This window comes from Lissotriton helveticus, chromosome 7 (genome assembly GCF_964261635.1).
Source record: "Lissotriton helveticus chromosome 7, aLisHel1.1, whole genome shotgun sequence".
NCBI classification, from domain to species: Eukaryota; Metazoa; Chordata; class Amphibia; order Caudata; family Salamandridae; genus Lissotriton; species Lissotriton helveticus.
The window spans coordinates 1,457,603,153-1,457,630,303 of record NC_136068.1 but is presented as its reverse complement, the minus strand read 5'-3'; the positions used below and the strand labels follow the sequence as shown (position 1 = coordinate 1,457,630,303).

General features: G+C 45.3%; 1 protein-coding gene across 3 annotated transcripts in view; it reads left to right on the top strand.

Annotated features, from left to right (window-relative positions):
• Positions 1–27,151, top strand: part of LOC144770363 (uncharacterized) — a 918,549-nt gene that overhangs the window by 196,227 nt on the left and 695,171 nt on the right. For all 3 annotated transcript variants that reach the window (XM_078654830.1, XM_078654829.1, XM_078654828.1), the window contains exon 9: positions 4,913–5,017. In XM_078654830.1, the coding sequence (XP_078510956.1) occupies positions 4,913–5,017 (105 nt within the window). The remainder of the gene's footprint in view (positions 1–4,912; positions 5,018–27,151) is intronic.

The window sequence follows — 27,151 nt, the reverse complement described above, 5'->3', positions numbered from 1 at the left end:
TTGCTAAAATCCCTGACCGGAAAGTTTTGCAAACACAGGTCAGCCTACTTTTTGATACACGGGTAATTTGTCCCACAAGATAAGTTTTTAATTTTAGCTTCTAATTGCAAAGAATTCTGGGGGAGATAGGATACTAGACGTTGTGGCATTCAGAAAAACACCTGTTGTAAAACAACCTTTTTCATGTAATTTGTATTTAATATTGGTGCGTTATTGATCTTGCTCAAGCTAGCTTGGTTATCTCCAGTCACCTTGATACGTAATTTAATATAAAGATTTTTTTCACAGATAATTACCTCCAACTTTGTGTTTTCATTTTATGAAATACGAACTTCACCCTCTTTCTGGTTTCTCTATGTTCAAGTGAGTTTCAGTATTATGAATCTTATATCTAAAAGGCTCCTAAGTTCTGCAGTTGTGTAAAACATGGTTAAGATTCTACTGAATCTTTTACAGTAAATAGGTGATCGGGACAGAGCTGAACATTTAACACTCCTATTCTAAGCTGCATCCATCTTATCCTATTATCCTCCTTCAGGGGTATGGAATTGTTCCATAATGAGAGCAAATGGAGAACACATCTGGCAACCTACTAAAATCATTGATACTGAAACAAGGAAGAAATCGAATTCAGGTTTTCCCACCTTTTTTTTTTTTTTTTTACAAAGGGGGAATCTCACCCTTATACCTCTCTTATCTTCATCCATCCCATTCTACCTGATACACATTTTTTTGTATCTCCCTCGCTGATTCACTTCCTCCAACACCTTGAAAAATACTCGCCTCGGGCTGCAATTCACTATTTGTAAAATGTGTTAATAAAAGATTATGCAATAAGAGCAGTCACAGACATTTGCACAATGACTGTATTCCATATCCTGAATCTTCCACAAGACTAAGCAATTTTTGTATTGTTTATAATCCTCTGGTATCTATTTTCACACCCAGCACCCTAAAAGCAGGTAGCAAAACACCTTTGCTGTTAAAACAACCATAAGTAAGTGGTAGTCACAAGCACCTCTTTGAAACACTGAAAAAGATTCTGTTCCAACATTAAAAAGTCTATTTTTTAAAGTGAAGTGCGACATCTACTGGCAATTGTAATATATTTTACTTATTTTACATTTTTGAGGTTTTCTTAAGGATTACGCCCCGAATTCGGGACCTTGATGTAAATAAATGTGATCTTTTTCAATATTATTGTTTCTTTCACATCATTTTGATTTTTAAACTTCAAAGTGTTGAATGATTACTTATTGGGTTGCATTATATTCTTTTGAAGTGTGTATAAGGTTTTTTTTGCTATCTCCTGTCCTTCTTTCCCTCGCCATTTTCCTTACTCTTCCTTCTTTCCCGATCATGTCACATTTCACACATCTCTATTCCGGTACTTTTCTCATTTTTGCTCTTCTCTTCTCCCTCTTTGTTCTCGGACATCTGTCTCTTTGTTATTTCCTAATTTCTTTTATTTTTGTTAATTGCATTTACTCTTTTTTTGTGTTATTTTCCCCTCTCTCTTTCCCTTGTTCGTTTCTCTGTTCTCTGTCTGCCTGCATGTATCAGGAGGTGATGACCAGAATAGCGTCCACAGGGGAAATTGTTCTTTTTTACATAGAGCTGTGAAAATACTGCGGAAATACTCATATATATGTGTTAACTTCGTGCCCACGCAGTGTAAAGCAGATGTTTGGCTTCCAATTCTATAACTGGGCATGTAGAACTATTCTTTTATTGGACAATTCCTGCCTTTATGATGACCATTTCAAGCCCTGGACTGCTAGAAAGAAACCTTGGCTTGCAGAACTCATGTTCCACTGTTGTCATGCAGTAGCTGTAATCAAAGGGCAAGAAAGATGATAAACCCACTTTACTGATGGTCATGCCATACCTTCAGTAAGTTCTCAGATCTGGAGATCCTCTTGTGGGTTTGGTTTAGTTTCAGCTTCAACCACTTTTAGTATGCAAGTGACCATCCCAGTTGAGCACTCTGGCTGAAAACTGCAGCCACAGATATCCCTAAGGAAAGTTATTTGTCGCGGTGTGCTCTCTATTTGCTAAAGATGCTTTAATAAATGCTTTGGGATGATTCTATCAGGAAGCCTACTATAGACCTATAACATCTAAGGCAGCAAAACATACTTTGGCTTTCCATATCGATCATTCTAGCCTATAGATGGGATGAGGGAAAACGTCTACTTCCTGTCATCAGGTCAGGTCATACAAAATGGAAAAGAAGCCCTCGAGCAGTCTACCACAGCCCTGTGAGAAGCCTTTGACCCGAAGACTGATGCAGGACGCAAATTTATGTTAAGAGGCAGCTGACCTAACCAACATAATCCTTATACATGGCTCTTATAAAGTCCTAAAGTCGACCGATGTGGGCAATATATAAGAAACTGGTGTGCTTGAGGCACTACCCCAGCTGGATGGTGACCTTTTCAACAGTATTGCTGAAACAGGTGAGGCTGAAGCTTGATTGTCAGTAGCGGTATGCTAATCAACACGCAGGCCAATTTTGTAAAGCACCATCCCCAGGCGAGACCTTTAGAGGGTCAGTGGAGCCATACCTTTTTGTAGGTGAAGGATGACCTAGTATTATAATCATGGTAAGATCACATCCATCCAACTCCCTAACTATTGACCCACAACCTATGGAAGTTGATAAAATCACGGAAAATACAAGCATTAAGATGCTCCTCGAATCGCTTTTTTAGTACGTAGCTTGCACTTGAAAACAGTTATCTGTTGTAAGAGAGCGCTCTTGTGTGCCACGTAAGAAGCTAAGTTGTAGCTGCAATTAAAATGCAAGACAGCTGCATTTGTACCTTATAGCCTTACATGTATTTATAGAAATTTGCAATCCGAACTGAATAAAGGTGATGAATCATCAAAGCTGCAAGTGTAACTGGCACAAAATGTATCGTTACCCCCTCAAACATAAAAACTAGGATAACTTAATTATTTAGCAAAAGTCATTCTTTTTCTGCTTTCCAGTACTTTCCCGAGGTGTCTTTCATGACTCTCCATCAAAATAATTCAAGATTCTCTATCAATGGTAAACTAATATGGGACGTGTTCAATATGGGACTGTAATTTTTTTAAGTGTGATTCCGGGGAAATCTGTTTAGTTATCAAGGCGGTTACTCTGGTTTCTTCTGAGTCTACTAGTAAAGAACCTAAGACTGACTAAGCTATAATGTAGGTTTTAAAATGATATAAAATTACAACTATTGCAGAATACAGCTGGCAAATGAAACCTGTAAGCAAATAAGCACCTATGTTTCTAAGGCATAATGAGCATTAGAGCCTATTGACATTTATAAACCGTTCACCAACCGCACTGCAGAAGTAGTAGTCCTGTTACCTAAGACATTTGAAAGCTCAGTTGACAATTGCAAATACATATTAGCACAAACATGACTCCACTGTAATTGAACGGTAGCCTTCGGCCCTCTATGCGCGTACTTTTTAGCTACATGTACACAAAATGCTGCACAGTGAAATTACCTGGAAAAATGTTTTGTAAATCATCAAATAAAATCAGCTGTATACATTTACTCTCTAACAAGACCTCTGAAATCCAGGAAGAGTTGGTGGAAAGCGTCAAAGCGAAGCCTGAATCAAATGATTACCTGGCTTTACTATAATGGCATCCCTTTCTTCTATTAATTAGGCAATCGATAAGCTCGGTGGTATAAGCCAGGTTTTTTTGGTTCATGGCTAAAATTTGAAAGCCTTGTTTTGTTATAATAGTCTGGTGGACTGACATTGGCTGATTGTGTTGCTTTGCATCAACACCACTGGGCCCTGTAGTGGTGAAATGCTTCAGAATAAAAAAAATGACTGTTAAGGGGTCGGCTGTGAAATGACTCTTGTATCTCTGAAGAATATAGGTAAGGTTGAAGCCCAGACTTGTTGCTCTCATCACCTGCCCATCACTCAAAGGCTTTAGCAACGTGACTTAGATCAAGTCAGGCAGAAGTATCACACGCCTTCCAACTTTACACATTGTGAGTACATGAAAAGCAGTTTTGACATAATGATTAATAGGCTGTTAGTTTCCTCTGTATGGTTAATTGTGGCAAACGGTTTTTGTAAGCAATGTAATCTTTTTTGCATGTAAATTCCCTTTTTTCACAAAATAAAACTATCAAGTCCTGTGGAAAGTAGCAAGTGTCCAACAAAGCTGGATTTTCAATATCAACCAGTTCCAAGCACAGATTTCTAAGCACTATTGACTGTCTTTTGGATTGAGTGCTTCAGGGTCCCATTGATCAAATGCATCAGAAAGTAGAACATGGAAATTTAGGAGCTGTTTATTGAGATTTGCTTTTGCATGGGAGTGTGTATATTGCTTTTATGTGCATGCTCAACTTATTTGTGCTCTTAACCAAGACCCCAGGAGTGGAATGCTACATAGATAGGACTTCTGATACCCAGATGTGAAAGTATGAATCTTGTAGTGGGTGATTAGTACCTTTTCTGAAATACCCTGAAATAGTTCTGACTGAGCACATGCCACAGTCCTAGTCACATCATCTCCTTATGCACAGTCACCTCCGTTTCAGTAAACATCACTAGCCATAAGCACCTATTGGTTTTTAAAGTTCATAGTCTCTCAGTAGGCAGCAGTGTACAACATTAGGTACTGTGCAGTTCAACTCTAACTTCTCGTCAAAGTTGTAGAAAATGTAGTTTAATCTTTTGTCTAGATCTATTTGTTGTTGAATTTGGCGTTGCCTACTGCGGGAGGGAGTCTTGCAATAAAGGGATTTACAAAAGGTGAAAAAAGCAAGTTTTTACTTGAAACAAACATGTCATCGATTGACTCCTAAGCAGGACCAGAAAGAAGCAATTAATATCACCCATTGCTGTGCAACTATAATTTTACCTCCTTTCAATTTTCCATCAGACCGGTGGTACTAAGATTCCGCTTGTGAAGGAGGAACAAACGGAGAGTGATGTGGAGATGTCTATTGCCTTTTCAGCAAATGATTCTGGTGTTCTGATAACACAGGTAAGAAGAATACGAAAAGACTTAAAAAAACGTAAGCCTATCTTACTGCGAGTTGTCTTCTTGGCCCACCGGTGTTATTGTGTAATGTTTTTTCAAGGTTTCACATACTGTTCCTTTTAAATCCTATTTTGAATGATTCACAACTTTACATTGGTCTAACATGTCTTTTCTTAATGCCCAAAAAAGTGAAGAGAGAGCGATTGACATTATCTGTCATCTCAGAAGTAAAGAGCTAGAGTGATGTCAAGTTACTAGAGAATTGTTTGTGCTGTGCACATCATTTTAACCGGTTCCATGCTGATGACGGAACCGCTCCGTCATCAGCCGCGGTGGCGCTGTGCTGATGACGGAGAGGTTCCGTCATGGCCCGCCCGACCCGCCTGCGCGGCGCTGATTTCTCGCCTGTGCGGCGCGTTCTATTGAGCGGGCGGGGCCATGACGGAACCGCTCCGTCATGAGCACAGCTCAACCGCGGCTGGTGACGGAGCGGTTCCGTCACCAGCAGCTCAGTGTTTTGTTTGCCGTTGTTGCAACAACCCCACTGGCTAAATGAAAAATACATATGAAGACTGGCATTGTGATTTTTACCTCTTGTTTCCCATTAAACACCAAAGGACAATTGATGCAAACATGTTACATGCCAGCTGTTGCTTTTAGGTATTTTTGGCCTGGGTTCTTGTGCAAATCCCAGATGGGCACTCCACGCCACCCACTGTCTTTAAGATGGGTGTTTTGAATTAAATTATTGCTGGCTTTATAATTAATTAATTAATTAATTCTGAAGCTTATAAAGCGGATGGTTACACTTACCAGTGTGTCCCCGTGCTAAATAAACCGCTGAGGAACCCGTCCTGGCCTGTTCCTGTGAGGCGCCCAACTCCTGGGCACCCCCCTGGTGAAGCCAGGCATCCTTAGCGATTAGGGCCGGTGTGGAGACTAAGCAAGCTATTACCCAGAGTTGCAGCGTGGGACCCCATGATTAGAGTAGGCACCGTGCCGAGAATTATCGTGTCCGCGGACATTTGAGCTCAAGACCCTGCCGCGACGGGAATTGAACCCTGGTCCCGGGCCAGACCTCTGCATCAGGGTCTGCCGTTCTAATCAGTGAGCCACACTCCTCCACATGATTATAACATCCTTATTTGTTGAGGTGCTGGCAGGTTCAAGGCATGTGAGCTGTAGATCACATGCTTTGCATACTTCTGCCATTTAGTGTTGGGTCCGGATGTTTGTATGTTATTTTTCTCAGAAGTCTTTCCAGTCACGAGGTAGGTGATAGTGGGCATGGGCTCCATTGGTAGATTGTTTTTTCTCGCCATTAGGTTTGGGCGTGATTTGCTCCGCTCCGGTACCCCTTGGTGCCCAATCCACTTACCCTCAACGGTATTGTTTTTGATCGCGTATTTTACTTCTCCGCGTATCGTATTTAATACAAAAACTATTTCCGATCGGGGAAACTCGTTGAAGGCCGTCTGGTCTACCCGCGTCTGTCTTCCTCGCAGTTGATGGAACGGACTCCATTCAAACTCTGCCCTCGGTGCCACGTGAAGTTCCCATGCACCAACTTGCACAAAGTGTGCAACCTGTGCTTATCAGAGCAGAGCACAATGAACAAGACTGCGACATGTGTAAGTCTTTCTGCTCAAAAAAACGCTCCGCGACCTTCGGGCTCGACCTTGCGACAAGCAGAGGCAAAACACCAGCTCCATTCCGGACCTCTTCAGAGAAGATTACGGACAGGAAACGTCTATGCCTTAGGAGCCACGGAAGAACAAGAAGAGCATATCTCCATCTCAGAGTCCGGCTCTGATGTAGATGATGACATCCCGCAAGGTCAGCGTATCGTGATACCGATCCTCCCTTGCCCCAAAGTCCAACACAGCCAAAGAAAAAGGCTCCGGTCCCACCTCTGCCTTTGGGCTATGGTCGGCACTGAGAACATGTTTCTACTGCTCCGGCTTCGAGGCTCTTCACCGAAACATACGTCAAAGCCTTCCGGCCCGGGATCGAGTTGTCCACACTTGGGCACCGAGCCGAAACCTTTGGGGTCGAAGCCAAAACCTGTCTTAGGCCGGTCCTCTTTGCCGAAATAGTCTTTGGAACCTAAATCCTCGGCACGAAAGACAACGGCACCGAAAACGTAGTCACCGAAACAAAGATGCTCTGATAGCATCAAAGGACCCCCATTTCGATGACCCGCCTCCAAAACCAGACCCTAAACAAAAAGAACTGTACATCAATCCAAAAACAGGATGTATTGCGACTAAATTGCCACTCTAACGCAAATCTGACTCAGAGGAAGACTATCACATTCCTTTAAAGCGGAAACGCGTGGGCACTAACTCTTCTCCTCCTCCTCCTCCTCCATCACGTCCTTCCCCGGAAACACAACACTTGTTAATTACCCCTACTAGTTCACCACCACCATACACACCTGATGATGAGGATGAATGGGATGGTGACAATGATCCTGCGCCTGCAGACCCCTGGAAGGATTACTATACAGATTCTCCCACAGGTAACAATCCTGATCTCTACCCCACTAAACCTTCTCCACCATATGACAACTTAGGCCCTATAGAACTATTAAGCAGAGCTGCTTATTTTCCCAATTCAATTACATAAATAATCTCTAGAAGAGGATTTTCTTTTTGAAACAAACACTTAGCAGTTCTCAATTATCCACTCGCACACTCCCCATGCTCAAAGGTATGCTAAGACATGTGGATGACATATTTAAGGATCCTCTTCGGGCACGTATTCTCACCCCCAGGGTAGACAAAAAGTATAAATCTGACCGTCCGACCCAGTTTACATGAAGGGCCAGTTACCCTTAGATTTGTTAGTAGTTTCTAATGGCCCTAAACGGGCTATGTCAGGAGATGCTCCACCTTCGGACAAAGAGTCTAAGTTGATAGACACCTCTGGGAAAAGGCTAGCATCCCAAGCTGCAATTTTCTGGTGCATTTCTAACACCCAACCCCTTTTAGCCAAGTACGATAGGGCACATTGTGACGAAATGGAGCAGTTGCTCCAATTCCTGCCTGATGAGCACAAGTCCAAAGCTCAAGACATAGTGCAAGAAGGAAAGCTCATCTCTATCAATTCAAATAGGTGTGGGTTAGATGCGGCTGACACTGTGGCTAGAGCAGTTAACACCAGCATGCTACTAAGAAGTCGTGCATGGTTAATTTCTGGGTTTAAACACGCCGTTTGACAAACACCTCTTTGGTCCTGTAGTTTACACTGCTTAGAAAAGAGGAAAAAGGACACAGACGTGGCAGAATCTATGGGACCCCTACATTCCCCTTCTGGCCGCGGTGCCTTTTGGCGCTCCTATCGCAGGGGGTCCAAGAATACCTCTTTAGACACTGCCTATACTCCCTTTGCCATCTACGTGCCTTTTTCAGTGTAAGTTCCTTCTGTTTACCCTGTTGCCCCGGCAACTCTTGGACACGGCACTTGTTCCGCCCCCTTCGCTCCCTACAAGCCCTCCACGTCGGCCACTACCCTATCACAGTGTATATACTATGTCAGAACCCTTCCGGGTTCTCGGAGCGGTATTGAGTCTACGCCAGCCGCCCGCACTGCCAGAGCCCTCATCGCCGCCGGCCGCCTTGATTTATTCAGGCATTGTGCACCATGGAGCCGGATAGCGCGCCAGCCACTGTTTCCTCCGGGCGGCCGCTTCATGCATGTGTTCACTCTTTTACCCCGCCACCTGCAATTTTTATTAATTTTATTACTCCTAACCAGCGGCTTTTCTTCACTTAGGCGCTGCCACGCTGTAACGGCCCTAGGCAACGCCGAACCACAGCAGGTAAATTCTTTTTAGATAGCAGCCTTTTGCTTGATCGTTCCCTTGCGGTGATTGACGGTCCATGTCCCGCTTTTCTAGACGCCGCCTCCGCTGCTCCCGCCAGGGGTTCCAGAGACAACGTAATTACCGTCTCCTGCACAAGTAGGTTTTAGCACTATGCCTCAACTGTCCCCACTCACGGACCCCCTCTTACCCTTACCACAGTAATTATCCGCTGTCATATCCTCAGATTCACGCCCCTTGGCCACACCTCTAACTCTGTGCCAGCATTCGTCCGGCTTTCGCTGCCCTTTCACTAGTCACGCCTACTCATCCGAACACTCGATTTCAAGCCAACCTGATGCGCCACTATTTACTTACTGCATCACCTATCCACTTGGTCCCACATCCCTATCCTCTTCCACGGGCACTGTCCAGGTCCACCCTTACATCGTTCACATAGCCTGCATGCGTGCTTGGGCCCCCGTCTCCGCCGCTCCTCCCTTCCTCCTCCACGACCTGTCCCATACCTACCACCCTGTCTTACTCGCATCCCCCCCTCCCCCATTCATTGCCTTTCATGCCACCCTCCCCTTTCCCTGTTTGATTCGCTCTTTCTCCCCACAGCACTGCTCATAACTCGACAACCCTGTCCTGATGAGGATCCCGACTCAATGGGATCGAAAAGCCCTCGACACCACAGCGCAATCCTAAGGCGCAACTAACGTTTTTGGCTCCTGTAAAATTGTTTGTTCCATGATTTAAGTGACTATAACTTAATCCTGCGGAGCCATTATTGTATTATTTCATTGTCACTTTGCGCCGCTCACGCTGTCCACGTTCAGCACTTGCATCTTCACCTTTCACCAACTGTAAATATCACCACTCACCAAGTGCCTTTGGGTTGTCACATGATTCTCCCTGTACAGTGCTGTCTAACTGTTTTTCCATGTGAAACACCCTCCTTTGAATTGGTGAATAACAAACCTTTAAACCATATGAGCCTCATTGTTTCTTGTTTATATAATGCTAATTGCATATATTATTTAACTGCCTTAAACTGAGACCTGTTGGGAATTGTTGCTCTTTATACTCCATACCCATCCCAACGTGGTTTATGGGTTTTACACCTGTGTTCCTTATACATATACACCACACAAAAGCATCAATCATCCCTCTGCTTCCTAGGGTTTCTTCAGAGGGGGCTACAGAGGCGGCAAATGTAGAGGTACCTACAAACGCACCTCCCCCTCCAATACCAAACAGTGACTTGCCTACACTGCCCCTGATCTTTTAACACCTGTTGAGGGAGGGGGCGGGAGCATCTTTCACAATTCCTACCCATGTGGCAATCGATAACTACAGGCAAATGGGTACCTGGAATTATCCGTTCAGGTTATTGCCTGGCGCTTACCAACAATCCTAACATTCCTCCACTTTGACACAAAATGTCAGCAGACCCTTTACACCTCCTCACACAAGAGGTTCAATCTTTCCTTTTGAAAGTAGCCTTAAAGCCCGTATGACTACAATATTGGGTCGGGCGTATACTTCCTGTACTTTCTCATACCCAAAAAGTACGGTTCTCTTCAGACCTATTTTGGACCTCCGAGATTTAAATCATTACATACAATCAATTCACTTGCACATGGTAACGCTTCAGCAAGTGCTCCCACTGTTACAACAGGGCGACTATGTCTACTCTAGACTTGAAGGATGCTTATTTCCACATTGCAAAACATCCCGCTCATCGTAATTTTCTCATTTGTAGTAGTGGGGCACCATTACCAGTTCAAGGTACTCCCATTCGGAGTCCTCACTGCTCCCAGAGTCTTTACAAAATGTCTGGTAGTAGTCGCTGCTCACCTATGAAAACAACCTATCCATGTCCATTTGCTTTGAAGTCCTCTCAGATATGAGTGTCTTGATCACCACCCAATTGAAACTTCATTGGTGCTCTGGACAGAATTCTTAATTTACATGCTCTAGAGTGGCAAAGGTTTATACACCCCAAGGGTAAAAAGATATCTGAGATATTTAATATATTTTAGTGAGTCCTTTCCAGAGCTGCAGGAGTTACTGGCTGCTTCACACACCCCGCTTTCCCAGTACTGTTGCTTCCAACAGAGGGAGTAATCATGTAAGATGAGTTTGATGTCAACTACCACTTTCCACACTTTCCCATCCCCAATTCAACTGGGTGGAGATTAAGTTTGATAAAACCTTAAAGAGCATGATGGACATTGTGCCTTTGGAATACATAAACTACCCTCTTGTGGTGTCTCCTCACACGAGTAGGGTTCAGCCTCTTTGCTCTTTTTTATGGACACCTCTTCAATATCCGTTTGCTTTGGCAAGAGTGCAAGGATGGGAAGCGAGACCAGCTCTCATAGTGTGTTCGACTTTGTTTAGTACCTCAGGAGAAATATGGCGCATCTTTATGAACAAGGCTGTTGACAACCTGCGTGTGAGCCGTAACCATAAACCATACCCACTAATTAGTAAATTGCATAGAACCTAAACCTTACTGGTAATGAGTGTCCAGAACACCCTGATACTATAGCTAATCTGTACTCAATGGATGACAGGTGGTGTGGCCCTACACTGTCTTAAAGAAGCATAATTATTGTTAACTACTTGTTTGACTTCGGAACCACTTGTATGTACCAGAGTGGTCTAACATGTCAGCCTTGTAGCCCTAACTGAAGGGGAAGTGGCATCTCTTCTGTTAACCACTGACCCAATTGAGCAGGAATAAGTGCCTTTACTTGACCTACTACATGGAGCACCAAAACATTGCTCTATGAACACATACAAAATAAACAATCACACAGATAGGTGCCCATTTCACTCAAACTGGTGAGCTAAGGCACATGTTGAGTGCATCAAAGTACCTTCCTAATTTTGATTTGATCAGCGACTACTGCCAATCCATACAACCCCAATGCTCCAGAAGAAAACATTCTTTATTTCTCAGGCTTTTACCAGTTGTAGAAAAAGGCCCCTTTTTGCATGGTTGCCCCCACGTTTAGCATGCTATTGATGCTCTTTGACTAAGTGTGTCCTGGGTTCCTACCAACCAGGCACCCAGGACCTATGTTCTTTTCCCAAAACTATACCATTGCACACCCAATTGGCAACTCTCTGGCCACATGCAAGTCCCATGTGAAAGGTACCATGGGTACCAAGGGTCCTTTGACCAGGGAAGGCCTCTAATGACTGCAGCATGTATTGTGCCACCCTTATAGGCCCCGCACCCTAACGCACGCACACACACACACTGCCATCGCAAACTGCATGTTTTGGTGCAGAGCAAAGTGAAGAGTCGACATGGCACTTATCCCTGTGTGCCATGCCTACAATCCGCTGCTGTGGCATAGGTAAGCCACCCCTCTAGCTGGGTGCACTATACCACTGGGGAGGGTATGGGTGCATGAGCCCTGTCCCCCAGCAGTGTCTTTGTCCATTCCTGGACATGGTAAGTGCAATAAAGCCATAAAGAGTATATGGTCTGGGAATTTATCATTACGAACACCACAGCACCATAATGGCTTTTCTGAAATCTGGGAAGTTTGATATCAAACTCCTCAGCACATTAAACCCACACTGATGCCAGTGTGGGATTTAATGAAAAATGCCACACTTAGAGATGCCCCCTGAAAAACAACCAGACCTGTTTCTAAACCCCTCGGTCGAGAGCCTTCCGCTCTCGGTGTCCTGAAACGAAGCGCATCCTGTGCATAGGTGCCAAGCCTCCTCCCCCTGGATGGACAGGGCCCACGAAGGGGAAGCTTCAAAGGCTTGCAGCCTTTGTGAGATGACCCAGTCATTTGCTGCTCCCAGCAACTCTCCCCCACCAGTACTAACCTTCACTTTAGACAGGAGACTTGGCAGGAAAACGAAGATAGGAGTGGTGTGCCCACCTTTGCCACCCCCCCACCCCCCAGGTGGGGGAGGCGAGGCGAAGAACAACTCTGTCCCCATCATCTTGAAGATGGGGTGGGGGCCCTGCCACCTAGACTGAGGCTTATGCCCCCCCTCCCACTGGAGGGTGGAATAGGGGGTGTAGCCACCCCAAGGAACAGACACATCGGCCCCAACCTTTACCTACCTGAAATGCCCCTAAATTTAGTATTTAGGGGCAACCCGAACCTTTCCTTCTCAGACAAGAAGAAAGAAGGACCGAAGAGCCATGCTGAAGGAAGAAAAGGAGGCCACCAACTGATTTGGCCCCAGCCCTACCAGCCTTTCCAGACCTCGACTTACTCCAGCGGAATCGTGCTGTGTCTTGCAGCCAGCAGCTCCCCAGAACACAGAGGACATTCCCTGCCTTCACTAAAAAGACCTGGAGCACCGGATTTGCTCACCAACAGACTTTGGCCCTGGCCAAATCCGTGAGTCTGCACCACTCTGCACCAGACACCCACCGGCCGAGTTCGAGTGGTTCAACACCACGAGGAGGTCTCCCCGGTGATCCTGACCTGGGATTTGATGATCCCTGACCTAACGCAAGTCTTCTGACAATGCCTGTAGCCCCTATCTGGAGGATCCTCCGACCAGCAACCGGAGCTGGTAAGGAAAACCAGATGCCAAAAGACACCCTTGCCCCTGACGTCCCATGGCCTTGGGTGGCAGGACCAATGGTGTCCCGGCATCCCACGACATCCCAACTTACCTCTCCAACCCATCGTCGCCTCCATAAGATCTTCGTACATGAGCCTGTAGTGTTTGTTCTGACTGGAGCTTCCCCATTGAAACCCACAGGGCTCCTGACGTCGATCCTGCACCTGGCTCCCCCAGAGCCGCTGCGGGTGCACTTTGTGTGCTATCTTGGATCCCCCTTTGCTCTGAGCTAAACCCTAGGAGCTTTGCTCCCACATCCAAGTGACGTACCCATGAGCAGCCACCAATTGGAGGCCCCCTGTCCTCATTAGATAACATTGGGCCTCAGCAATCTGCACCAGGCCGCCATAGTGCCAACTGAGGGTGCTTTTTGAGTGAGTCTTTGGCCCTGGGAGAACCCTTGTTCTAACCCCGAAACTCAAGTGTTGAGGGTGTTTGTATGGATACATAGGAAACTGTGCTTCTGTGAAAACTGTTTTACCTACCTCTTGTCTAGGAAATGTCCCAGTATGATATCTAGGTATATCACACTGAATAGAAAAAGTAATCTGAAAAGTAATCACAAAATAATTGCAAAGTAACTTCAAAGTAATTTCAGTCCGTCAAAAAAGCTTTATTTCGACTGTATGGCCATAAAAGCACACAGAAACAAGCATTGACATAGCCAATAGGCCTCGCCTTTGGGACCTTATAAGTGTTTAGCGATGCAGCACATTATCCTGGATGCTACAGCATCTACTTACCTCATTAGCTTTGCCCTGTGATGCAGCCAGTGTTTAATGCTGCTACGGGCAAATCAGATGGCCTTTAAATACAAATGGAAAAGTAAGCTGTACGGATGCCTAATGCAGTATGAGTTCAGAGAAAACGGACCCATAGTTAGTTTGTCTTCGGCATTATAATTGAGAGCGGGGTTTAGATGTATAGATGAAGTGTGAATAAGATTGTAATTGTAATTTCACCAGTGGTAGTGTCTGGTTAGGTTGAAGACCAAAGAGAACGTTTCACAGTAAAGTCTACATAAAGCCCTGTCCCTTTGGTGTGAGGGGCCTCTCTCACTCTCTCATAACATTATATACAATGTATAGGTGACATGGAAGAGAAAAACATGACTGCTGGTTTGCATCAAGGAGCACTGGAGGAGCCGTCTGTCCAGGAACTGTGGCAGTGTCGGAGGCAGCTCGGAATACATTGGGCTGCATCGTCAGAGCTGTGTTTGAGGAGAGGAGGGGATCTCAGTACTAGAGTAACCGGGTGTGCTAGCGGTTAGATAAGGAGGCGCATTTTCAGAGCCGTAGCAGAGCTGGATGTGTGGGTCAAGAACTGGAACAGCATTTGGGGGCAGTTCAGGTGAGCTGGCCAGCGGTCGGCCCGACCGCGGGACAGGGCTAGCAGGGGTCCACCGGCTGTGATGGAAGTGCACTGCTGGAGCTGTGTGCAGTGTGGTTGGGACAGAGGGCGGGCCTCATTACTTCAATAACATGGCACTGTGTGCCCCTACGGATTGGAATAGCAGGGAGTGCCACCACCTGTGTCAGAGGTGCGCCTCTCGAGCTGTGTGTGTGTGGCAAACCGCTCTGTGGGTCATTCTGGTTAGAGGGCAGGGCCACATTACTTTAATAACATGGCACTGTGTGCCCGTCTGGATTGGAATAGCAGGGAGTGCCACAACCCATGGTAGAGGTGCGCCGCTTGAGCTGTGTGTGAGAATAAAGGAATAAACTAACTCGAATACACAAGTAAACACTGGACCCAGGTACCCAACCCTGCAACCAGTAACATGTAGGATGGTTGACCGGAAACGCCATCGATTGAACGCGAATAAACGATACCGGTTTGCAAACATATGCCCAGTATAGCCAAGCGACCATGAAACAATGTGTCCTTGTTTACAATCGAAAGAGAAAAGAGTTTGTTCGCGATGGAAAGCGACAAAGGGGCACAACCAGACCCGCGACGTACATTACAGAATGATAAATCACTACCTGCGCAGGCTCCTTTTGTGCCTGGAGTACAGCATCAGACCGTTTGCATTACTTCAATATTTTGAAACTTACATGAATGACACACCACTTAATTTAACAATGTTGGGTATTAAGTGCAACAAGGACAGAATAGCACCTTCCCGCCCGTGCCGGGGTATGCCGATCTAACGTCCATCATCGAACATTCCCTTTTCACGCAAAGCAGGTTTCTCTGCTTATTCCACGAGGTTTCTACTAGTTAGTACCTCGGTTCATGCAAAACACTGCGCATGATATATTCATTGTCGCTCATAAATAACTAACACAGCCCAGACTCCCAACATGAGCAGATATTGAACATCCTCCACGCCCTCTGCAGCACACACGAACGACTGTTGCACACGTGCCACCGCAAAACAGACGCTGCTGCTGTACCTCGGATGACCAGGCTCTCCTCTTTGGCCCTGATACTGTGAATCTTCACAGGCTTTCCGCTCAAGTTGGCCAGCACGATCCTAAGGCGGAAGAAGTTGCAGCCTTCAAAGCAGTGCGCGGCGGCCATGGCAAGGAGGAACTGCTGCTGGCCTCAACTGGTTCCACTCCAGCTGCTGCAGACCTCAAAAGCGCGCCCACGTGCTTCCTCGGCTGCCAGGGTGGGAGCTGGAGCACTGAGGTCAGGTGTAACTGAAAGAGGAGTGTCGAAATAAAAGAAGACTCGCCCACGCTATGGACGGTATGTCTGCCATTTTGAAATGCCCTTGTGTCCATTTCAGCAAAGCGATTGCTCGCTAAATGTACCACGGATGAAGAAGCACTACTTTTCAAAAAAATGAAAACTGAGCTATTCATATCTTCTAATAATTTCTTGACAGCTGTAACGGGCGCTAGAAAATGTAGACCCCAGGAGGGATAATAATACAATAGCAAAACCGAACATGGATGTGTGCTGGAATATAAACAACTGTATAGCGTTAAGGCTGAAGGCATTGCTTGAAGAGGAAAACTTGATACAAATTGAACAGTTTGGCTTGGTTAGTTACAGCTCTTTGTATTCCAGAGACCACAAAAAGCCCGGATTCAAAAAATGGCACGCCTAAAGTGAAAGCACATATGTTTCCAATTATTGGAGACGTGGTGGCGGAGGGGAGGGGGTAGGAGAGGTGATTAATGCGATAAAGGCAAATTCCAGCAGCTGTGCACAAGGCGCGCTCGTAACAGTCAGCTCGTGGCCTGCAAGCCTGTGGTAGGTAGCACTTTTGAAACCCGCTTACTAAATGTCTTGCTGACAGCGCATGCGCGCTGGCTCAGCGAGACCTAAAAAGACAATACAATACATTTTGATAAAAAGAAAAAACATTAAAATGTCAGTTTGTGTACATTAGTGCTATATTAAAAAATAATACATATCTAATTTGTGCAAAATTTGCTAATTCATTCTTAAGTGTGCTCCCTCACAACAGCACTCTATATTAGACTTGGGTACAAAACAATGATCAACAAAGGATATGTGTTCTACCTAGAGTGCGGGAGGGGTTGAGGTGTCGCATATTAAAACAAATAGCCAATTCATTAATTTATGTAAAACTCCTTTCAGTTGTTAAAGCTTTTGACTTGATCTCTTTATCTAATAGATATATCTAACAATGTTAAAAAGCCACGTTAAACCAAGTAATATAATACATTTAAAAAAGGATGAACCCGGAAGAAGGAAGATTGCGGTAACAATAATCATACAATGGATATGTGTAAACATAGCATAGCACGTGTAAGGGTCCTGGGAACTAGGAGATTCCTGCATTCGTTTTTTTTAAGATAGCTCTGCGAATGCACCACATCGAGTAGAGGAACCTAGAGATGGCGAACACGATAAGTGTGTCAATTTCATACTTGAGGAGCCTATACACTTCTATATACTGTCTGATCCCCATGTTTCTGTTAGGCGGGGCAAAAGAAAAGGACATGTAATTCGATTTCTTCGACTTGGTCACGCCCTGGGCAATTAAGTTTGTGGGCTCCCTGCCAATTGCTCGAAGCGGGAGCACCCCATGTCTGAATTGAAGAAAGAATTTCTTTGCCAGAAGTGGTTGGGTGTGATCAAGTGCTGTTTCCAACCTATACTGCTGCTTTATATCCAGAAACCTGGAGGTCAAGCTGCTTGGTTTGGTCCCCTGACATAGTTAGGCCAATTTGTGTTCTCTGTGGGAGTCAAGTAGTGCCTTTCTGGAGATTGTGGGACAGGTCTCTTCTGGTGTAGTCCACATATTTGCCCTCCGTAGTGCCTGGCAAGAATTCCTGATATAAACTAGCCAGGGGAGTTTCCCTGCACGAAGAAGGGTCATAACATCCTTCAACACCTCTTTATAGTCCGCTGGTTTAGGTGTACTCCACAGGCGACACCAGTATGGGAGGGAGTATAGAGGAGACTACAGCTGCTATAGGGCCAGTCCCTAGATCCATCCTGAGCGGTGTTAATGGGCTACTCATAGGGAGGCCCAGCAGTTGGCTAAGGAATAGGTTCTCTGGCATGGATAGGGAGGTTGATGGACAATGGCCCCATAATTCTACCCCGTACAGTGAAGCTCCCCTAGCCTGCATTTTGTAGATTTCTGCTGCTGGACCAATCATTTTGTGGGTGCGATTTTTATGCATTTTTTAAATGCCCCCGTGGACTGAGTCAATTTTAGGCTGGCTTTCTTTATTTGTGTCCACCAGTCCATTTTTTTCAGGGAGTGTGATCCCTAATCAAAAATGGACACCCTCTCTAGAGCCCTTCCATCCAGTTGGGGATGTGGGCAATTTGTGTTATTAGCATTAAAAACCATATACTTGGTTTTTTGGAGGTTAATCTCCAGTCCCCTCTTCCTGCAGAAAGAGCTGAATACCTCAAGAACCCTCTGCATACCCATGGGCGATTTGGAGAGTAACAGCGCATCGTCCGCAAACAAGAGTGCTGGAATTTTGCGGTTCGCCAGCCTCTGGCATCAATGTCTTTCCCAGTTAACAGAGTTTCAATTATTTATTTTTATTTTTTTATTTATTAAAGTTTTTTATAGCGCTAGCTGGACCCGAGGGTATCAGAGCGCTTCACAGCAAGTACAGAGGCATCAGACAAACATTGCGGACGGAAAACATGGCAAGGGGCACATGGGCGAGTACAGTCTGTACAATAGCAGCCAAGCGTAAAACAGGGCGGAAAGTCATAAGCAAGTCAATCAGCTCTGGGGTCACCGAGATCATGGAACTTCAAAGTCCAGGTGGAGTTCTAGTATGCTCCGGAACGTTCGAGGAAGAGGACTTTGAGTAACTTCTTGAATTTCGGGAAGGATGCGGTCATTCTGATGTGTGGGGGGATGGAATTCCAAATCTTGGGGGCATTACCCGCAAAGGATTTGCTAGATGTTGTAAGTTTCTGGGATTTCAGAGGAATGAGTAGGAGCGTGTTGGAGCTTCTGAGGTTTCTAGATTGACCGGCCCTTTTGAGCTTGTTGGCCAGGTATTCAGGTTTGCCTGTATACAGGGCTTTGTGTGTGAGGCAGGCTGTATGGAAGCTGGCTCGTTGGTCAATAGGGAGCCACTTCAGATCCTTAAGAGCTGGGGTGATGTGCTCATATTTCTTTGTTCCCGTGAACATTCTTGCAGCGGCATTTAGGGTAGAGGTCAGAGGTCGCAGGTGCGATTTGGCTGTTCCAGTCAGAGTGGCAATGCCGTAGTCAATTCTGGAGAGTACCAGAGCCTGCGTGGCCTGTTTCAGGTCTTTCGTGGGGAGGAATGGTTTCAATTTGTAGAGCAATTTCAGGTTCAGGAAAGCACTTTTGGCAGTTTTTGAGATGTGTTCTTTCATATCCAGTTTGTGGTCAAGGGTGATCCCTAGGGATTTTATGGAGTTCGATGGAACAAGAGGAACATTCAGGGCATTTAAGGCTTTGAGCCATTCTAGAATTTGGGGGGTTTCCTCTTTGTTTGAGATGAGGAGCACTTCTGTTTTTTCTTCATTGAGTTTGAGGTGGTAGGATGAGAGCCAGAGTTGAACTTCAGTAAGTGTGTGGTTCAGTCTGTGATCTACGTGGTTTCCAGATAGTTGAGTGTCGTCCGCATATAGGTGGAAGGGGATGTTGGCTTTCCTTAGAATTAAGGTGAGGGGCTCCATGTAGATGTTGAAGAGTTGAGGAGCGAGTACTGACCCTCTCCTTTAATTAAGCTGTTTAGAAAAAGAGAGAAGAGTGTCGGAGCCAGGATACATCCCTGTCGGACCCCTTTCTCTACAGGGAAAGGGGCGGAAAGTTCACTTTTTTTACCGTATCTAATTCTCGCATAGTTGTCTTGGTGCAGGTGTCTCAGCTGGTGGCAAAGGTATTCTGGTACTCCCAAGTCAACGAAGTGTGCCCCATAGCTGATCTCGCTGCACCAAGTCAAACGCGGATTTAAGATCCACAATTGCGAGATAGACTGCCACCCTCTAAGACCACAATTTTCCAATGGATAAGTTGTAATCTGAAGATATGGTCAATAGTGGAGGTCTTGGCCCTGAATCCTGCCTGTAATGGTGTTAACACATTGTTCTCTTCTATCCAGGATTGCAAGGGCCCCAGAAGTACCCGAGCAAAAATAAATTGAGTCACATCTAGGAGGCTTATGGGGAGATAATTTGCTGGATTGAGTGGTGAGCCCTTTTTATAAATGGGGATAATTTCTGCTCCAGCCCTCTCCCACTTCTTTTGCGGGCCTTAAGTATAAAGATTTAAAATTAATCTCCAGGCTTCTTCCCCGAAGTTTGGTCCAATTGGCCTTCGGATTTCCCAGTCTTAACTAAATTCCAGAAGGCTCTCATATCATAGTTACCTAATGCTGTTTTTATTGCTTTCCATTTATCATTTTCCCAGTTAATCTTTGCCTCAGTTATAACTTTTTTATATCGATCCCTGGCTTCCTTAATTCGTGATCTGTCGTTGGTTCTGATAGAATTTGAAAGGGCTTGCTTAGCTACTTTACAAGATTTATTGTACCATGGGTGCCTTAGTTTAAAATTCGGCCTAGGCCTTTTGCGATTATAAACGAATTGTGCCAGTGCAGAGAACAGTTCCTGGTGTTTTTTTACCAGATTCGACTGTGACGCTATACTACTGGTAGTTGCAGATATACGAGATGCAACTTCTAACAAGCATTGGCATAGCCAATAGGTCTCGCTTTTGAGATCTTATAAGTGTTTAGCCATGCAACACTTGATGTTGCTTAATCAAGGATATTGTGCTGGATAACTAAACACTTATGTCCCAAAGGCGAGACTTATTGGCTGTGCGTTGGGGGGCCTTATAAGTGTTTCGATAGAGCTATTAATTCCACTTAATGCCCTGTTAAAACGTATCATGAAATCCTAACTTTTGTATTGTGAAAGGTTTAGTTTGAAAATAACAGCGTAGTGAAAGAGTGTATATTAAACTTAATAAACTTACTGCTTGAAGCGCTCATGCATGGGTCTTGCATATTATTTCCCTAAGGTGCTGTCAATGTGATGCTTTTCAACACGTGTAAAACTAGAGGACTGCTAGACTTTAGCACAAGAAAAGTATAAAAATAACAAAACTTAAACTGGGAAAAAGCAGAACACCATAATTGGAGTATAACAAAACGGACTAGGTTCACTTTTATTAGAAGAGTTCTTAGCAATTCCAGTTTTGATGAATGTTTGCAATGTGCTTATTAGCAAAATGTTGATTTGTCGTGAAACTAAAAAAGTTCTAACCCATCACGGATCCAGGTTTTTAGAAGTGACACAGTGACTCAGTGTGTAGACTATTCCTCAGACAAAGATACGCTTGCCAGGGTTGTATGCACACTGTGCAGTTGTTTCAAAATATTGTTGATGCCTAGCTTAGAATACATATCGTACTAGAAACAAATAGTCACAAGAGTTGAGACAAAGTGAACGTTCTTGGGATACGACTGTGACCAACTTGACCATGTAAATTTTATTATGAAACTTTGTAATGATATAGTAGGTAATAAGCCCTCTCAGGTCCAACTGGTATACTTTTCAGTTAGAGGCAGGGGAATGCACTGTAATAGATTGGTGATTAAGCAGTTTCCTGCAATGTTTTGGTCCTGCAGCCTTGGTACCGATGCCATCAGGATGCAAAAAGAGCGGCATTGGGGTTTCTATATTTCTGCGTGGCCTGAATTAGAGGTTTGCCTAGTAGAAGGTTGTGGTTTCTGAAATTGGTACTTGTGCTTAGCTATTTTTGCAATAAGTTCACTGAACATTAATAAATACTTTAAAAATATATAGGAAGGTGTAGGATTGGCGGGCTCCAAGAATATGATCGCAGTTTAATAACCCTGAAAGCAAAGCATGTTTCTCTGCACCCAATCTTGAATTTAAAACAGACAGGCACTGGTTTGGTGACAATCTGCCTCCCCATTCTGTAGCTTCAGGTGCAGAAGAGTTTTATGAGTGTATTTGTCAGAGTGGACCTTAGATTATAAATTTTGAAGAGGGCTGGGAACATCATTGATGTACACTATACAGGGAATTTTAGGAGCAAATGTTACCTAATTTATTGAGTTTAGAAGGGAAGACCAGAATTAATTAAGCCACGGGTGCCGACTCCATAGTCCCAGCCACAAATTTTAGGAGGATGCGGTAATCAATGGTCGATGAAAGTGGCAGAGACTATGAACAGGAGAAGGAGAGGAGGGGGTCCAGATTTGACTTACATAATAAATAAATAATAATATCTTATAGAAAATCGATTCTAAGTGATAGAAGTGTTCATTATTAACGGTATAATTATCAGTTGCAGTCACTTTAGTTGGATGGGCGTACTGTTTACATGACACTGTGCAGTACCCGTGTGCCTTGCCTTTCGCGGTCTGTGCATGAAAACAAACCTTTTCGGAGGACAAGAGCAAGGGAAGCGACAGTAGACCTAAGGTTGACCCTTTCCAAGGGCCTCGCTGATGGGGAAGTAAAAAAGCCGTCGCTTTCTTGGATAAACGGACAAAACAAATTACCTACCACCTTTCTTTCTTCTTTAAAGTGACCCTTCTGTCGTTTTCCGGAGTCAGGTTTTGTATTACTCAGAAATGTTCGATACAACAAAGGTTCATGATACACCTTGATGTGAACTGGAGGAAGGTCGCATACCCTGAGGTAAACTGTTCTGTTTCTATGCTTAAAATAACGTGGAGTGATGCCACAAATATGAGAGTTACGTAAAAAAAAAAAAGGCACGCCCGCGAGACGCACTCTGTGGTGGGGTAGGGGCTACTACTGCCTTTCCTTGTTCTTCAAAGTTACCCTACTGTCTGTTTCCTGAGTCAGGTTTTGTATTACTCAGAAATGTTCGATACAACAACAGTTCATGATACACCTTGATGTGAACTGGAGGAAGGCGTCATATCCTAAGGTAAACTAGTCTGTTTTTATCCTTAAAATAACATGGAGTGATGCCACAAATATAAGAGTTACTTAAAAAAAAAAAAAGACGCACTCTGTGGTGGGGAGGGGCGGAGCGAGGCACTCGCGCAGTGCTGAAACAGAAGACGCCAAAGTGACAGGGATCGCGTCTCTAATTAGCCATGACCGCACGCAAGAGATAATGGGAAAAGTGAAAGCAGGCTGGCGAGTGGTGTGCGATATGCACACACCGTGACGATAGAGGAAAGCCATATGGCGCCTCTGCTTGTCATTGTGCACGTAACCACACGCTCTAGGCCAGCCAGCTTTTGGTAGGACTTTTAAAAGCCTGTTTACTAAATGTCTCGCAGAGCAGCGCATGCGCTGGCTCAGGTGAGACCTAAAAAGGGGACTATTTGGTGGTAGAGAGAGGCCACTTTGTCCCGTGTTTGTCAAGTTCCCCCAGCGTACCCTCCTTCGACCAATACTAGGTTTGGATTGGGGTTTGTGGATGTGCTTGGGGGTCTTTAGCAAAGGGGACGGATATTTCTAGGACCAAAGTATTATGATCACTCTCATGACGGGAGACGACCTTAAAATCGATAACCCTATGCCAGAGGCTGCCATCTACCAATGTGCAGTCTTATATTGATGCCTTCCCGGGTCTATTAAAAGTAAAGTTCCCGGGTCTGTCGGATGGGAATCGGCCATTACAAGCCCTTAGTGAATGGCTAAGTGTAACTGCATTCATTTGTAATGCTGGAGGAGTCCATGCCTGTATTGGCTGAATGTTAGGTTCTGGAATTAACCATACCGAGTCCTCCTCACTTGTAATGCTGGTCGATAGGCCATTCAGGGGCTCAAATTGGCAATTGAAATCACCTCCTATGATTACCCGGCAGTTCTTCGGCATAGTGGGGAGGCAATCGAGCGTGTGAGAAGATTGCCCGTAGCTTACTGGCCGTAAGTAAACGTTAATTATTGCAATCCTCATGGAGTTATGGAGAGAGAGAGAGAAGGATGCACAAAATATCAGGGGACGGGGTCTCTAACTGTTTAACATTGCATTCCAAGTGCACTCCTACCCAGTTGCATACACCCTCCCCCCGAGGGTCGCCCGGTCCCCCCCCTGCCCCCCAACTCGCTGGAATACAGTACGCCACGTAGCCCTCTCTAAATAAATCTGACCTTGACCATGTTTCCTGGAACAGGCATAGCTCATGTTGGTCTACGAATGCCCCCCCAATCTGGGAAGTCCAGTTTCGAGTTAAGGCCTGCTATGTTCCAGGATAAAATCCAGGTACTCTGTGGTTCCACTGAGTTAGCCAAGGAGGCCTGGGGGTATGACTTTCCTCTAATGGAGCTTGAAGTCTGTCTTTGTGCCCTGCCCCTCCCCTTTGGCTGCAATCATTAGCCCAGTTTAAATTGCTAAGTGGGATGGGAATATGAGTTAAAGCACTACCCTCACTGGTCTTCTCCGAAACTTTTTTTTCCTTCCCGTATCCCTCCTTTTGTGGGAGGCCATCCTGATGTACGTATCCCGATTTGGCCTCGTTTTTGTTAGTGGACCGTTTATTAGAGGGATCAGTTGGATTTAGTCAATCTACCAGGTCCAGAGAGCTAAATCTGTTATCAACAGGGATATTATACATCATTGTTGGACGTTCCCAGCCTGTTTTTAGCCTGGCACCACTCTGGTCACTCATCCCCCAGCCCTTGGCCATATTTCCCTCTTCGTCTAGCATATGCCCGGGAAGATAGAAGTATCCCAGGGGCAAAGAGGATGCCCCCAAACTCCCTTGAATAACCCCAAACTAAGATGTGTTGGACAACCCGGACATCCTTAAAGTTGATCACAACACAATCCCCATGTATGTCCCTCTACCTCCACCCCAACCAGCTTACCCTGCGAGTGAGTAGAATTTCACTTTGATCTTGATAGGGTAGAGGCCTATATTTGTTTAACCAATAAGTACATTTGTTTTTAAGTTTAGAGCATGTCTCCCCTAGGCCTTTTTCCAGTTCATGTACTCTGGCTTGTACAATGACATAGGGAGTAGAGGCTGGAGGCAAGTCAATGCGTGGTAGTGCGGATTTAGTTTCCCTTGATTTAGTGTGTGAAGGGGTCCTGTTATAAGCATCTTGGTTAATTCCAACCAGATGGGCCTGATGTAATTGGTATTGGCCTGTTTACAGGTTCGAAGGAGGGACAGCGGAGGGGTATTTGTAGGGGTTTAACTAGATCCCGGCTTTGCGGGGCAGACAATCAAGGAGTGGGAGCTGCTTGGTGGAATTCTCGGGACCCGCCGACCCCTAATCACTGAGAAAAACCGATTGTATGAATTCAGCGAGGTGGCCTGCCTGACTACAAAATAGCGGTGCCCGATCCTCGTTTCCAGTAATTCTGAGCCCCACCGACCTTCAGCAATGTTGGATCTACAACCGGGGGCCCCGTGGCGAGTGGAGCCCCTCTGAGTAAGAAGCTACTCGCTGTGCAGAGGCGGAGTGGCGAATCGCATAGAAAAATCAGATTGAAGGAGTGCAGCGAGGCGGCCTGCCTGACTAAACAAGCATTGGCATTGCCAATAGGTCTCGCTTGTGGGACCTTATAAGTATTTAGTTTTGCAGCACAATATCCTTGTTGCATAATCGGATATTGTGCTGCAAAACTAAATACTTATAAGGTCCCACAAGCAAGACCTATTGGCAATGCCAATGCTTGTTTGGTGGGGGAATTAGTGCGTGGTTGGTTAATGGTATTTGTTAGCAGAGATGAGTTGCATGCAATTTAGCGAAAGCAGCAGGGTCTGAATGGGATGTTGAGGTGTAAGGCGCTGCTCAGCTGCCCTACCAGAACCAAAGTAATTGGCTTTGTAAAGAAACGCCCCCGCAATAAATTGTGAAGTGTCAGTTTATGGGAATTAAGATGCAAAATTGTAAAATACGCTCTTGCCATCAGTGCATGCCGCCAATGCACATACCCCTTGATATACCTATTGCGGTCAGGAGCAGGCTTGCAGGGCAGTCGCTATTAAGCACGTGCAGCGCTGGGGTGAAACGTGCTTGGCGGGGTTGGCTGCAGGCTGTGGCGCGGAGCGGCTCTGTGATGTGTTTGAAACTTCAAAGGCACATCTTATCTCTGAAAGGAATGAACTGAGGGCCTTCTTTCTCCCACCCTAACCGAGAACCTAATTGTTGTGAAGCGAGTTTATTGGCGTTTCTTTCTCTGTGGTGCCGCTGATCTTTTATATAGGTGTGGTGTAATGTCGGGATGTACAAAGGCTGCACTCCCTTTATCTATAAATGAATCTTTAAATCACAAGGTAGCAGTGGAGCAGGCAGCTGTGTGGCTAAGTCACTGAAATGATGCGGTAACCAGATGTGCACTCTAAAATTCTAATATTCCATTTTATTGTGAGTTGGAAGCACGACTATTGTGTAACTAGTGCCTCGTCGGTTCCATGGCGTGTATCCCACCTGACATAAGGTGTACAGCCTTGCACTTCAGAGATGGTAAAACTCAATCCGGTTACGGTCCAGTTTCCAGGAAATTATGCATTCAGGAGGAGGGCTGGAGCGTGTTTTGTGAAAATTATGTAAATCTATGGGCATGGTTGAAAGTATGTGATTTCACAATCACGATGAAAGAGACGAGATTTAGATGCAAAATGAAAGGTTCTTTGAAACATCCACTGCATTTTTTAAATTGGGTAAGCACAGTGATTGCAACAGTCCTAGTGTTCAAAGGGAAGATGTTTACGCATGGAAACATGAAGGCAGGAAAGTTAGAGAAAGAGGGGTGAGGGGTGGCGAGGTCTGGCAGGGAACAGATGGCCTGGCCGTGAAGCAGGGGGCGGGGCAGCGCTGGGGAAGCCTGTGGGACGGTGATTGATGCCTTTGATGTGGGGAGGGAGGAGAGCCTTTTGCGAGCAGATGTCTGGGAGGTGTGGGAGGAGTGCCTGATGCGCGTTCACGTGGTTCACGTGAACTTCATGAAAACGCCATCAAAAAGCTGGTGGTTTCATGATGTTTTTGCTACTTGAATTCTCGCTCCGCTCGATGCGCATGCGCGCATTGATAGGTCGCGAGACCTAAAAATGCCGGTGCCCGACCCTCGTTTAGAGCAATTCTGAGCCCGACGGAACTTAAGCAGTGCGGGATTTGCGACCGAGGGCCCCATGGCAAGTGGACTAAATTACAGAAATTCATGTTCCTGCTGCGGGAAAACTGATATTGGGGCCAGAAGAAGAGCGTCCCCGTGACGACAACAGCCGCCATAGAGGTGGAGCCGGTTTACGGCGGAAGGGGTGAGTGCATTTGTTATTCACCATCAGAGGAGACCTGCAAAGAGGGGG